At 33.9% G+C, this 14,097-nt stretch overlaps 1 protein-coding gene across 1 annotated transcript in view; it reads left to right on the forward strand.

Annotated features, from left to right (window-relative positions):
• The window catches only part of LOC150076547 (uncharacterized), a 247,321-nt gene extending 237,756 nt beyond the window's left edge, over window positions 1-9,565 (forward strand). Inside the window, exon 10 of the mRNA XM_090387087.1 lies at window positions 9,114-9,565. Coding sequence (XP_090243213.1) covers window positions 9,114-9,179 — 66 coding nt within the window. The 3' untranslated portion in view covers window positions 9,180-9,565. The remainder of the gene's footprint in view (window positions 1-9,113) is intronic.
• Window positions 9,566-14,097: the final 4,532 nt, after the last annotated feature.

Below are 14,097 nucleotides of genomic sequence, written 5' to 3' on the forward strand. Positions count from 1 at the left end.
TGTAGATTTGCTTGAACTTGTACAAAGAAGGAAGGGCAACAAGATTGGTGAGGGGAATGAAGGGATCCTCTTACCAAGAGAGGCTTAAGTTCTGCAAATTGCAGTGGCTGGAAACTAGGCACCTGTGAAGTGATCTGATTAAGGTATATAAGGCCTTGAATGGGGTGTGCACGCTGAATTCTGATGGGATTCTTCCACATGTTCAGATTACGAACCTAAGGGAGCATAAATTCAAATTGAGGAAAGACAGATGTAGAATTGATGTGCGGAAATTTACCTTTAGCCAGCAGTTGGTTAATTGCTGGAACAAACTTCCATCTGTCGTTATGGAAGTTGATAGGTTAAACAAATTTAAGGAAGAACTGGGCAAATATTTAGAGGGAATGGTTGTGTGATTTTTTTTTTTTTTTTGGCTAATGCTCCATAAGCTCATACCCTTTCTTTCTTGCATCACATGCCACTACTACTAAATCTGTCATGATTTTGGTTTAATTGCATTCAGTCAAGATGATCCTACAATGCTTTTTAACCACTGACTCCGTTATTTTTCCTGGAAGAGCCGTCACCCTTACAGGTCCTCACTTCACTCCTTGATCCCCATCATTTGCAAATAGGAGAGACATTTGCACACATCTCCTGTGAATAGGTACCTCTCCTGAATGCAAGGATGTTTTCATAATTATGGCCAAAGGTTTGCTTTGCACTTTGGCTGCTTCTTTTAATATAATTCAATAAATTATGTCGTCCCCCAGGTGCCTTATTTAGTTTTAGCTTTAACAGTTTTTCTGCTACATTATATTCTCAGTTATGACAAAATTATTTAGCTCCCACTTACAACTTGGTATGCTTCTGATGTTCCAATCCCTAAAAACTTCTTCATGCAAGAAAATGTAGATACAAAATATTTATTCAGTTTGTGAGCAATCTGTCAATAATTAAACCATCATATCCAGTGGGCCATTGTGGTTGTCCTGTTTTTTTTGCATTTGTAGCCAGTTCAAAGACTTTTCATAATTTGCCTTCATAGCTTGCCTGAACCCCTCAGTGACTTGATTGTAAACTAATTTGTACTTACTGTAAGTTTCTGTGTACCCTGAAAATTTATAATCACTCCATGCATTTTATATCTCTACCCCGTAGCCAGGTGGGAAGGAGCAGCAGTGCGTAGCACACGCTTCTTGATTAGACCGGGGTTCGAGCCTGTCACCACCAAATACAGATGATGCGGAAAGGTCAGGGAATGACCACTGCATATCCCGGAGCAATATGGCCTTAGTTGCTAATGTTCCTAAAAACCAAATAACAAACATATTTCTACCACTAGTCTCATCAGTTTATCTGATATTTATTTAGGTTTAAACCTTGAACAATCTACATTCACACTTGAGGAATTCTTTTTGGAAGGGGATACCAGAAGTTTATTAAACTCTAATAGGGAGCTAGATGATCTTGTGATAACTGAGAAAGAAATTGTTGAAGCTAACTATAAAAATAAACACCTGGTGTCGATGTCATCTATCCAATTATATTAAATGGCACAAAAACGTAGGTGAGCAAATGCTTAGCCATGAATGTGAGAGCATCTTTGGATTCAGAGGATGTCCATATGGACTACGAATGTGCAATGTATTCCCAGTGTACAAAGGTGAATCAAATGGTAACATGAATAATTACAGACCTGTTAACTTAACTTCTGTTCCAAGGGAAAAAAATGGAGTCAGTGGTTCAAGATGTAATGCAGGACATCTAGATAGGAGTGCAGTTATACTTCAGTCACAGGATTTATTAAGTTGGGATCTTGTTTCTCACCAATTTGATTGGAAACCTGATGTACCACCAAAGGAACTGGAAGCAAAAACAATTTTGATATCATAAGTTTGTTACACATAAAAGACTGCTGCACAGATTGAAGCAGTGTGTGGCTTTTCACTGGACACTGCTCTTCATGGACTAATGTTATTAATGGAGACCCCTAGTGTGTAATGCTGGGCCGTATTATATACAGTGAAACTTCTAACGGACACCTCTCTTTAACGGACATTTTCAAATTCCCCAACTCTCCTCTATTGGTTTTAACGTGTTTTCAGCTTTTGTCTAGCGGACATTCTCTGTAACGGATGCGGACAGGCAATCTGCACTGTTTCGTTTAGATTAGCACTTAATTTGATCTACCCATAACGGACAGCAGGCGAGCTCACGGCCCTTTTTTTTCTAGGAACGTTTCTTCCACGTATTGCCTCAATCGTGTGTTTATTTTCTATTTCCGATTCTCTGAATTTTATCAAGGTTTACGTCGTGGTTCTAAACCCTTTTTTAAGAATTTTAAGGCACGTGTAAAACTTCTGATGAATTCGGTGTGTGCAGGGAGGGGGGAATTTTGTCGGCCTTTCGTCTTTTGAGTTTCAGTTTTCAGTTTTGTTCAGTGTCGTGTGAAGTGCACAATGTCTTCTCAGAAACATTTAACTTTAAAAAGATAAAGTCGAACCCATTAATCGTATGATCGGCAAAAAAATAGTGTTTGCAATCTCGCTGCAAAATTCAAAATCGGGAAGACGCAGGTAAGCGACATCCTAAAGAAAAAAAAATGAACTGCTCAAACAATTTTGGCAACACGTAAATGATCAGGTTCAAAAATCATTCCCGAAAACTGTTGTACTTCAAATTGACAATGTTACATATGAGTGGTTTTGTTGTGCACGTGCTAAAAAAAATTCCTATTAATGGGCCTACTATTAGGGAAAAGGCTTTGGAGGTTGCGAAATCTATGGGAGTAAATGAGTTCAAAGCTTCTGTGGGATGGCTAGACAAGTTCAAAACTCGCCGAAAAATTTCTTGGAAAACCGTAAGTGGTGAAGGTGGATCTGTTGATATCGGGGTTGTAACAGAGTGGACCGTCAAATTGGAAGATTTATGTCGTGATTTTGAAGCTAAGGATATTTACAACTGTGACGAAACAGGGTTGTTTTTTAAAGCTCTTCCTGAAAAAACGAGTCTAAAAAACGAAAAGTGCCATGGCGGAAAAATTTCTAAGGAACGCTTGACTGTATCATTGTGTACAAATATGCTTGGAGACTTTGAACAACCTCTTGTTATAGGAAAACCACAAAATCCTCGTTGTTTCAAGGGCATAAAGTTGAACCTTTTGAATGTTGACTGGAAGTCTAATAAAAAAGTGTGGATGACACGAGATATCATGAGCGAATGGATAAGTCACTTTAATCAAAACATGATTCGTCAAAACAGAAAAATTATTCTTTTCATGGATAATGCTGCATCTCACCCGCACATTGAATTGTTCAACATTAAAATCGTTTCTGCCACCAAACACATCTGCAGAGTGTCAGCCCTTGGATCAAGGGATAATAAAAAATTTTAAACTTCACTACAGAAAATGTGTTTTAAGACATCTCATTGCAAACATGAATGATGTAACATGTGCGAGTGACTTGCAAAGAAACTCGGCATCCTAGATGCGATTCAATGGATTTCCTCTTCAGTAAACGCAATTAGAAAAAAAACTGTCGTGAACTGTTTTGTGAAGTCTGGCTTCTCAAATGCAAAAATTGAAGTTGTGAACAGCAATGTGGAGCACCAAGAAGAACAAGAACTTCAACATCTATTGATTATGTACGATACTTCCGCTACAAGTGACCTACAAAGATATAGACTCGAACCTCACTACAGAAGAGGGTGCTCTAGATATCAACGACATTATCATCGATATTTTTCAAGAAGTTCCTCATAAGGATGAAGAAATGGAAGGAGGTCATTCTGTCGAAGAACATATTAACGACGAACCACCAATGAAAATAGAAGAAGCGCTCATACAAATCAATCGTTTAAAAATGTTTTTCGCCGCTGAAGAAGATACTGAAGGACTTTCGATGGTTTCTTCACTCCAAACAAATGTTGAAAACAAAATTATCAGCCGGGAGAAGGTGCAGAAGAAAATCAGTGATTACTGTATGTATTTTTCTTAAGATAAAGTCATAATATGCATATCACAATTGTATGTATATTATTTACAAAAATATTGTGCAAAATCTGTATATATTTTAATTTAATTTTACATTAAACGTTTAATGATTTTTTTTCTTTCTTTTTTTTTTTTTCTCCCTCAGACTTCTTGTTAGCGGACATTTCTTCTAACAGACACATTCTCTTTCCCCATGGCTGTCCGTTAAAGGGAAATTTCACTACACACACACACACACACACACACACACAGGGTGATTCACTACCAGTGCGACAAACTTGCAGGAGGTGTAGGGGGCACAAAGACGAATCGGAATCACATAGCATTGCAGGGTCCGAAATGCCTTTGTCATGCAGTAGAGGACTGAAGTTCCCCATAGGTTCGGTTTTGGGCGCAATGTTGTTTACTTTATTGATGATAGTATATCAGGCGTAATGATGTAACAAGATACAAAGATACAAAGATACAGAAGATACAAAGGTTGTTAATGACAGTGCATTACTGGAAAAGTTGAGCAGATGGGTTTGTGGTGGCAACTGAAGTTTAACATTGACAAATGTAAAGTACTCCACATAGAATTTGTGCATTATGGCCATAGTTGCCGACGTTCCTAATAAAACCAGAAACAAACAGCATATGGGAAGCAGTAATCCCAGAGTAATGTATCAACTGTGTTGTACTACACTAACAGTGGTTGTTGTTATTTGGTTTTTAGGAGCATTAGCAACTAAGGCCATATTGCTCTGAGGATATGCGGTGGTCATTCCTCTGACCTTTCCGCATCCTCCGTATTTGGTGGTCACGGGCTCGAACTCCTGTCTAATCAAGAAGCGTCTAATCCGGTCTAATACAGAGGCACCAACTAACTAACATTGGTAGAGAATAAAAAGGACCTGGGGATAATTGTGCTGGCAGATATGTAGTTTTCCGTGCAGTGCAGGCAGTCTGCAAGAGTGTCTTGTTAATGATATACAGGAATTTTTCTAGCAGTGATAAGGAGGTGATTATTCCCTTGTATAAGGCAATGGTCAGGCCATACCCTGAGTACTGTATACAGTTCTGGAGGCCTCTGTTTGAGAAAGAAGGATGTACAGCTGCTGGAACAATTACAAAGAAGGTCAACAAAATTAGTAAATGGAACAAATTGTTGTTCTTACGAAGAAAGGCTCAAGTTTTACAAATTATAGTGTCTGGAGACTAGGCACCTGCGAGGTGATCTGATTGAGGTGTATATAAAGCCTAGAATGGTCGAGCATACTCAGTGCTGATGAGATTCTTTCTCAGAATAATTGCCCCTTGGTCCTTTTCATTCTCTACCACTGTCAGTGTAGTACAAACAGTTGATACATTACTCTGGGGTTACTGCTTCCCATATGCAGTACTTTACATTTGTCGATGTTAAACCTCAGTTGCCACCTCTCTCTCTGCCCACCTGCTCAACTTTTCTAGATCCTGTTGCATTATGTGCCTTTACTAACGCTAATGCTATTGGTCAGTTCCCCAGGTTTCGATGCTGGGCCCATTGTTGTTTGGTGTATTCATCAATGATATTGATGAAGGTATATCAGGCTTAATGTCCAAATTTGCAGATGATACAAAGGTTGGCAGGGTTGTTAATGACAATAAAGACAGTATGCTACTGCAAATAGATCTAGATAAGTTGGGATTTTTTCTTTTGCTCAGAATAATTGCCTGAGAGGGCATAAATTCAAATTGAGGAATGAGTTGTAGGATAGATGTGTGGAAGTTTTCCTTTAGCCAGTGGGTGGTTGATTGCTGGAGCAGACTTCCATCTCTTGTTGTAGAAGTTGATAGCTTAAATAAAATTAAGACTGAGCTGGATAAGCATTTATAGATGAGTGAAATTGGAGCCTTTTTTTTTTTTTTTTTTTTTTTTTAGCTGATGCTGCATAAGATTGCTTTCTTGCATCATATGTCTCTGCTAATACTAAAACTCTGATCTTAGTTCATCTTGGCAAACTCTTGGAGAGTTTTTTTTTTAGATATAAATATATAATTTTTATCTCTGTGATGGATAAACTTTCATGTTAATGTGGTATTAATACTATTGCTGGTTTAACAATTATACATTATATGCACAGTATTGTGCATAAATTTTATTTGATTTATGGTTTTTTTTTAGGGCAGGATGCATTTCAGTATTAAGAACTGACTGTCTGCCTAGCAATTGGTGTGTTAGTAGTGGTCGGTTAATCTATTGTTACATGTTGAATTTAAATTGCTAAAAGAATTATTACAAGATAATAATAGTTAGTGGAAATAATAATAAGGTTAAGTTAGGAGAAATTAAGGTAATTTAAGGAAAAATTAGGGAACAAAATTACATTCTTTCACATAGCCATCTCTCTCTCTCTCTCTCTCTCTCTCTCTCTCTCTCTCTCTCTCTCTTCGCTACTTCCTCAGGGGCTTTGAGTGGACAGATAGTCAATATTAAAAGATTGTCTGATGCATACCCATTTCTGTAGTCGCAATAACAGTTTTACTAGATCTTTATTATATTAAGTTTTTAGGTTTAGGTATATAAGTATATTTTTAATTTCTGAAATCCAAATTATTTCGTTTAACAGTAAACTGGGATTGGGACCCAAAGCCCAACGGGTATGCATCAGTATAAAATACGATATGCATTTACCTGTAACCATCGTGGATTGTGGTTTTGTAAAAAAAGCCTTAAGGCAGCTCAACATTCCAATTTTATAGATGGTTGTGCATGCCCTCTAGTCTAATTTAGCATGTTTGTCAGTAAATGTTTGTCAGTTTATGCTGATATTAAGCATAAGAATATGGAGAATTAAGAATTACATATATAAAATATGTTAAGATTGGGGGTAAATGCATATAGGAACTTATTTAATAACACTTATTAATTTTTTTTTTGATTCTGTGTTATCTGCTGGGCAAGGAACGGTATAACCTTTCTATAGCATAACAGTCAACTTACGCCCAGAGAGATAACTATATACATATTTACTTCCTCCCACTGTGGCGATATCTATCCTTATGGTGCAAAGGAATTTATTTTGATTGTCATGTGTATTTGTATTATAATATTTGGTTTTATTTTCTATGGGATAGGGTCAGCAGCCTGTTAACTGTATTAACGTTGTTTATCTTTTTAGGGCTTTGAATTTGGGCATCTGTGTTACAGTGCAGTCATACTAGTCTTGTCAGAGTGCAATAAACCCGGGGGTCTAATAGGGGCCCAAATAGTTGCTCTGTGAACCTATTTGGATTGATGCCTGTGTGATGTCGGTTTATATTGGCTTGGATGGCTGCGTTTATATGGAATCTGATAAAATTAATCGGAATTTTATTCTTCATTAAATTGTCTTTTAGTTTTATTGATGCCTCCAGTATATATTCCTGGTTATTACAAACTCTTATTATTCTGTTGGTTTGGTTTCTAATAACATTTCCACGTACTTGCTTTGCTAAATTTGTGTCCCAGTTTGTTAGTTTAATGGTTCAGAAGTTGAAGTGGTCTCTTTTGTTAAAGTGTCACGTGCAGACTTTATTTTCTTTAATTATAACCTCACTATCCAGGTAGATGGCTTGTGTAGGTGGCTATTGGGATTAATGCGTTTGATGGTCAGAGTCAGATGTATTTCAAATGCCAAGTCATCGAATTTGTCGCAATCAACAACCAGAATATTAGTAGAATATTATATTATCTTTTATTCTGCTTTCATAGTAGTGCAAGTATAGGTTGGCACTGGAACAAGAGCTACTCGCTCCCATTGCCCTAAATAAAAACTATAAATCAAATAACACACACACCTGTTATGATTTGTTCTTTGGTTTTGGATTTATCAAATGTTGGGTTCCATTGTTCTTGATTTGTCAGCTTTGAGTCCTAGATTTGTCATTGCAGGATTATTTCTGATTATTTGTATCTGTTTTGGTTGCAGCTTCAATCAAAATTCCAGTTGTAATTGGCTTCCTAAGGTTCTTTATTTTAACTTGTTTGAATTGACTCTAGGGGAATAGTGATTGTGTTTTTCACAGCTTCAATTGAATCTAGTTTGCTATTCTCTAGTGGCCACATAATTATGTTGTCCTTCTTCTTACAGGGTTTGTCTCCTGTTGTTTGTTTGTCCTTTGGCTATGTTGATTTTTCTTTAAAACCTGGGCATTCAATGAGTTTTGTCAGTGATATACAGGAATTTTGCTAGCAGAGATAAGGTGGTGGTTATCCCATTGTATAAGACCATATCTTTGAGTGTGGCATCCAGGTCATTTTAAGAAGGATATGGAATGGGTACAGAGAAGGGCAACAAAGGGGTGCTCTTACCAAGAAGGGCTTCTGTTCTGCAAATTGCAGCATCTAGAGACTAGGCACCTGTGAGGTGATCTGATTGAGCTGTTTAAGGCCTTGAATGGTTTGTGGAAACTAATTGATGATGGGATTCACTTCCTCTTGCTCTGAATAATTGCCTGAGAGGGCATAAATTCAAATTGAGGAAAAACAGTTGTAGAATAGAATAGATGTGCAGAAATTTGCTATTAGTGAACGGGTGGTTGACTGCTGGAACAAGCCTCTGCCCATTGTTGTAGAAGTGGATATTCTGAATAAATTCAAGGAAGAACTAAACAAACTATTGGAGGTAATGGATAGATGAAATGGGTTTTTCATTTATCCATTTACTACTTCAAGAATTCCATTGTCTGGAACTAGGTAGGTATATGTAGGTAAGTATATGTTTATCTTTACTGCACATTAAAATATTAATCTTATTTTGGTAAATTTTTTTTGGAATTTATATATATATATGTATCCCCCCCCCCCTATTTTTGACTTGAGAATGAATTCTGGAGTGAATTAACTTTGTCAAAAGTGGGACACTAATAAGTTACATATTTCAATTCAGTAATATCTGGTTCCAGCTTCATTGATGTTGCAATGTCTTATTTAATTGTTAGTTATTTAAAATTTTATGGCAGAATAGTACTTATGGGTTGCCTTTTTTTTTTTGTTATTGTCATTAGGTTATGTTTATTTACTGAATTTAGTTATGTTCTTAAATTTTAGCTCTTAATAAACTGATCAGTCATTATAAATTGCTTTTTTTTTTTTTTTTTGTTCATTATGAAGCAAATATATTTATCTTTCTTCTAGAATGTATTCATTAACCGGGAACTGGTTAGTCGAGGTGTGGCACAATGGGTAGAACACCAGTTGTAGCTCTTCCTAAGTTTTCATGGCAGATCCCGCCTTCTTTCTTGCCATCTTCACTATTCAGTGAAATGAACAATGGCAGCAGCTGTTTATTGTTGCAGATGTAAAGATACCTGGCAAAGCCACAGAAGTATCATGTTTCCAAGTTTTTATAGTGCTCAAATGAATTAGTGTTGCATTTGATATATATAGAGAGAGCTTATTTTTCTCATGTGTAGTGTTCTAGCATGCTGAAAATGCTGTAGAGAATTATAATTTGTGACATAATTTATGTTCTGTTTCAGAGTTTTGAAACAGGTAATGTATAATGGGGGGAGGGAATCAGCCTACTTTTACTTGCCATGTGTTTCTAAAATTATTTTTGTGGAGAATAAAACAAGAAATATAATGTAGTTAGTGTTTTGTTTTTATTTTTAATGAGAATGACAAACATGGATTATTTTTACCAGAAACTACAGTTCATTTTTTGTATATATCAAATATAAGCAGCAAAAGTGGTTTGCTCCTTGATTTATGAATTGCCAAATGATAAAACACTGCTATGTACCAAAAAAAGCTGTTATATAATCATGTGTACATTTTTTGAAATATAAGATCTTTGATAAGATTTCAAGAAAAAAAAAACTTATGCTACAGATTACATTAAAAAAAAATCAAACTATAGAAAGCATACACTTGCATTAATTTTTTTTTATTTCATAATTTGGTATTTTTATATATATACAATTCATTGATTTATTTTGGCGAAGGTTGCCATTTGTTATCATCCATGCACTGTTTCGTTTATGCAGCTAACGTTTGTGCAGAATTTTTTTAAAAGCAGAAATTGTACTTAAAGTAAATTAAATTACCTTTATCAATCCTGTGATTTAGTTCTTAGCTTTTATTATAAGGGGGCAGTATGTCAGTACCACAGTGATTTCCCCCTACCCCACACATGCCTTTCTGGAAACAGCCATTAGGACAAGTTATTGATTTTTAGATCCATTTTTCAGAACAAAATGGCATACACACAAACAAATATAATGTATAGTATCTTATACATGATAATTTCTTTAAAAAAAATAATTTTTGTTGCAGGGGGCTATCTTTTTAGAAAGGTTTTGATTTCCTTGGCATTTTTGTTAAATTACCAAAACTTAGGTTTTTAATAAAATTTGCCATACCTTACAACATCCATAATATGTGCCTTTGGAGTGCTTGGGGTTCATAGTTGAGTAGGGTTAAAGTAGTGTCATTGATCACTGTGTGCACAACAAAAAAAAAGGTTATATACCAACTTGCAAATTGAAGTATGTGAATCTTGACTAGGATTAGTTTGCTGTTTTTCCAATATGTGTAGTGGTTTTTTTTTTTTTTTTGGTTTTTTTTAACATTATGTAGCCTTTTTTTTCTGCATAAATTTCAATTCAGTTAAAATTTGTAACACTACTTTCATGTGTATATATATAAAAAACAAAGCTCTCTTAAACTTCATTTGCTTGTATCTGTCAGAAACACAAGAAGTAGAAATTATAAGCTTGCCTTGCTGTCAGTATGTCGTTCTGAATGTAAAATAAACAAAAGTGAAAATACAGCACATAAAAGTAATTGAAAATTTATGGCTTGCTGTTTGAGGAAAAGAAACTGAACTGAAAATTGGAATCAAAGTGGTGTGGTCATTCTTTCACCCTTTCATATTTCTTATGTTTTTCATGAATCTTTATATTCTGTTTCTCAAAAGGTTGAATCAAAGTTGGCTTGTTGGTTTTGTCTTTTATGCTCACTTTTAGGTGTTGATTTAATAAAATAATTGCCTCATTTAATTTGATATATGAATGTTATATATTAATTCTGTTAGGATGGAAAATTATTTGAATATTATTACTGTTCCTTTTTGTAAAGATACCAGTGCCATTTTTTTTAATATTCATTTTCATCTTGTTTTGCATTTAAAATTTGCATAAATTCATTTCAAAGTTTCTTGAAATTACCATTGAAAAGTTTAGAAAATGTGTATTATATGTATTAATATTATTAATACACAATAATATATATTATTGTAAAATATATATAATTTAATTAAATTTTTGATTTTAAAGTACCACCAAGCATAGGTCATGTCTGAGACTCTAATGATAACAAAGTTTTTTTTAAATAAGATGCAAGTGCCCAGAATCTCACCATCTTACTAGTAACACGGTAATGTAGCCTTATGTAATTGTAATGCAAATAACATCATGGAAATTGGTAATGCTTGTTTGCAAGTAAAAATAAAGCTAAAACTTATAAAACACTCTCAGATAGCCAAGTGGACAAAGTCAAAGCAAGGATAAAGCTTTGCTGTTAATTTTGAAGTTAAGGATGTTTTTCAAAACGAATTTTGCCCACCATTCTTTAATTATTCAAAAATAAAACAAAGTGAAAATTTTTAAGAAATGCAATGAAGTTAGTTTGACCAGTAAAATTATAGTAATGTTATACAGCTATCTGTCTACTCCTAAATTGTACCAAAACCAGTATGTGTTACCGTTTCATTGGGGAGGATGGCAAGAGCTTGGTATACATACCTAGAGAGAAATGAAACATGAACCAAAAGAAACTAAACTGAAAAATTTGGAAAGATTAGTTTTAGTTAATGGATATATGATGTTTGCAACCTTTACTTACTGATAATTACTCTAATATTAACTAATACTGGTTGTAATTTCAGTACAACTTAGTTTCACTTATTCTCATTTAAAAATTCTGTGACTAAATTTATACAATTTTAATATTTAGTGAAAAGTTTTGCTGTCAATTCTTTTTTAAGTTTAATTGTTTGCTTTCCTGTTTATTTAATGTTATAAATTTATACATCTATTGTAGTTCAGATATATTTTATTTTAAATATAAAATGTAATACAAGTTTTTATTTTTATTTTTTTATTTTTATATATTGATACATATCAAGAAACGGTAGGGATTAATGGTAATTAATGGTTAAATCAAATTTGTCACTTGCTTAAAAAATGTGTACTAGGTTTAATATATATATATAATAAAATATAATATATATATATATATATATATATATATATATTTTTTTTTTTTTTAAACCTAGTACAACTCAATATATATATATATATATATTGAGTTATACGTAATTTGTAAGGGTACTAATATATATTTTTTTGTTTTCCAGTTTATCAAAAACAATGCTATTATAAGAATTTAATAAATTTTGGCAACTAATAATGATAATGTTAAATTTCATGTATTACCTCTTCATTTAATTTAAAGCCAATACAGATATATCCTTTTTTTAAAACAATAAATACTGTAAGGTAACTAGAAAGTTTACAGCTATTTTTTGATTTGAAAATGCTTTGATTTTCTTCAATTCGTTGTAAGTAATGGATGATAACAACTACATTGCATAAGTAGTAGTCAGTAATGGCTTTAATCCTACCTCTGATTGTGAACTCTGAGAATGCAAGATATAAACATGTAGACGAAAAGCATTTAATTAATATTCTTTGCTAACTTCTAAAATGTATTTATTACATGGATTGTTAAAACATTTAGATTCAACATTTATGATGTTTGTTGTACTTTCTCTCTGTAGATAACTGGTTTAAATGGTAGGGAAACTGTATTTGTGTGCAAAATGAGAATTGTTCTAGGTACTTCAAATAAATTTGTTTTATGACAGCTTTGTTCTGCTTTTGTTGACTCGTGTAACAAACAAATTGACAGTTTTTTGTTTTTTTTTACAGAAATCAATAACACATTTCAATTAAACATTATTTATATATTGTCTTATAATTTGCACTATTATCACTTCCATTTAGAATATCAGTACTGCAAAAGAAATAGAAAAAAAACTGTTCTTGTTCATGGAATTTATTTGCTGTTTATTAAACAAAATTCAACAATGTTATTGAAAAAAAATAGAGGGGAATAGAATTGATGAGTTGATAAAGATTTGACAAAGATAAAATGGCATTGACTGAAAAGGGAAGGTGGTAGAGAAGCCCTTCTTTATTCTTCAGGTAACAATCGCGTGTTATTAAAAAAAACCATGGATGCAATTTGTGCTTCAGGGATGTTTCCTCTTGAAACATCCCTTAAGCACAAATTGCATTCATGGCCCAAAACTCAAACACAGCATGCTAGATTTGTCTGAATCTCAGTTTTGCACCATATAATTCTCTAATGCAGGTCTCAAACTCAAATTGCATGCGGGCCAAATGCACGATCTGAAAGCAGCTGACGGGCCGGAATTTTATTATTTTTTTTTTACAAATTGAGAGTGAATATAAGCACCGTATTTACAACAAATACATAACTGAAATGTATTTGCGGGCCTGTAAAATTGCTTGGGGGGGGGGATGCAGCCTGCCAGTTTGAGACCACTGCTCTCAAGTATTAATTATGGAGGTCGGAGAACCCAATTAGTAAGAGACTTGAATCTTGTGAATGACTTGTCAATATTGATAAGTTTTTTTAAGGGTTATTGTTTTATCAACCCAGCATTAGTATTGCCCCCCCCCCCCCCACTGTAATACAGGAGTGCTATTCTGTCCCCTTGACAGGCCTAGATTTTAATATTTGAAAAGAGTATTTGGTTTTTGGGAATTGTTTTAGTGTACAAATGCTTGACCTTTTGCCAGTAGATTGTGGTGCTTATTAATTTCAGTTCTACATTTTTTGATAATTGAAAACTTTACAAACAAATACTCATTAGTTTTAACGAAGTAAAAAGTTTATTAATTATGCTTAAAGTTTTCAGAAAAATGTATGTTGATAACATAAAATAGAAACGTGAAATTTTTAATCCCTGCCAAATTTAAGTTTGTGGAGGCAATGTATATCTAAGTGCACTTGCATCATTTATACACAGCCAATTATAGATTAGCAAATTTTCAATAGCAGCATCGTTTAAGTTACATCTCATATTGTG

This window comes from Mastigoproctus giganteus, chromosome 13 (assembly GCF_048544385.1).
Source record: "Mastigoproctus giganteus isolate SK-2022 chromosome 13, ASM4854438v1, whole genome shotgun sequence".
Taxonomy (NCBI): Eukaryota; Metazoa; Arthropoda; class Arachnida; order Uropygi; family Thelyphonidae; genus Mastigoproctus; species Mastigoproctus giganteus.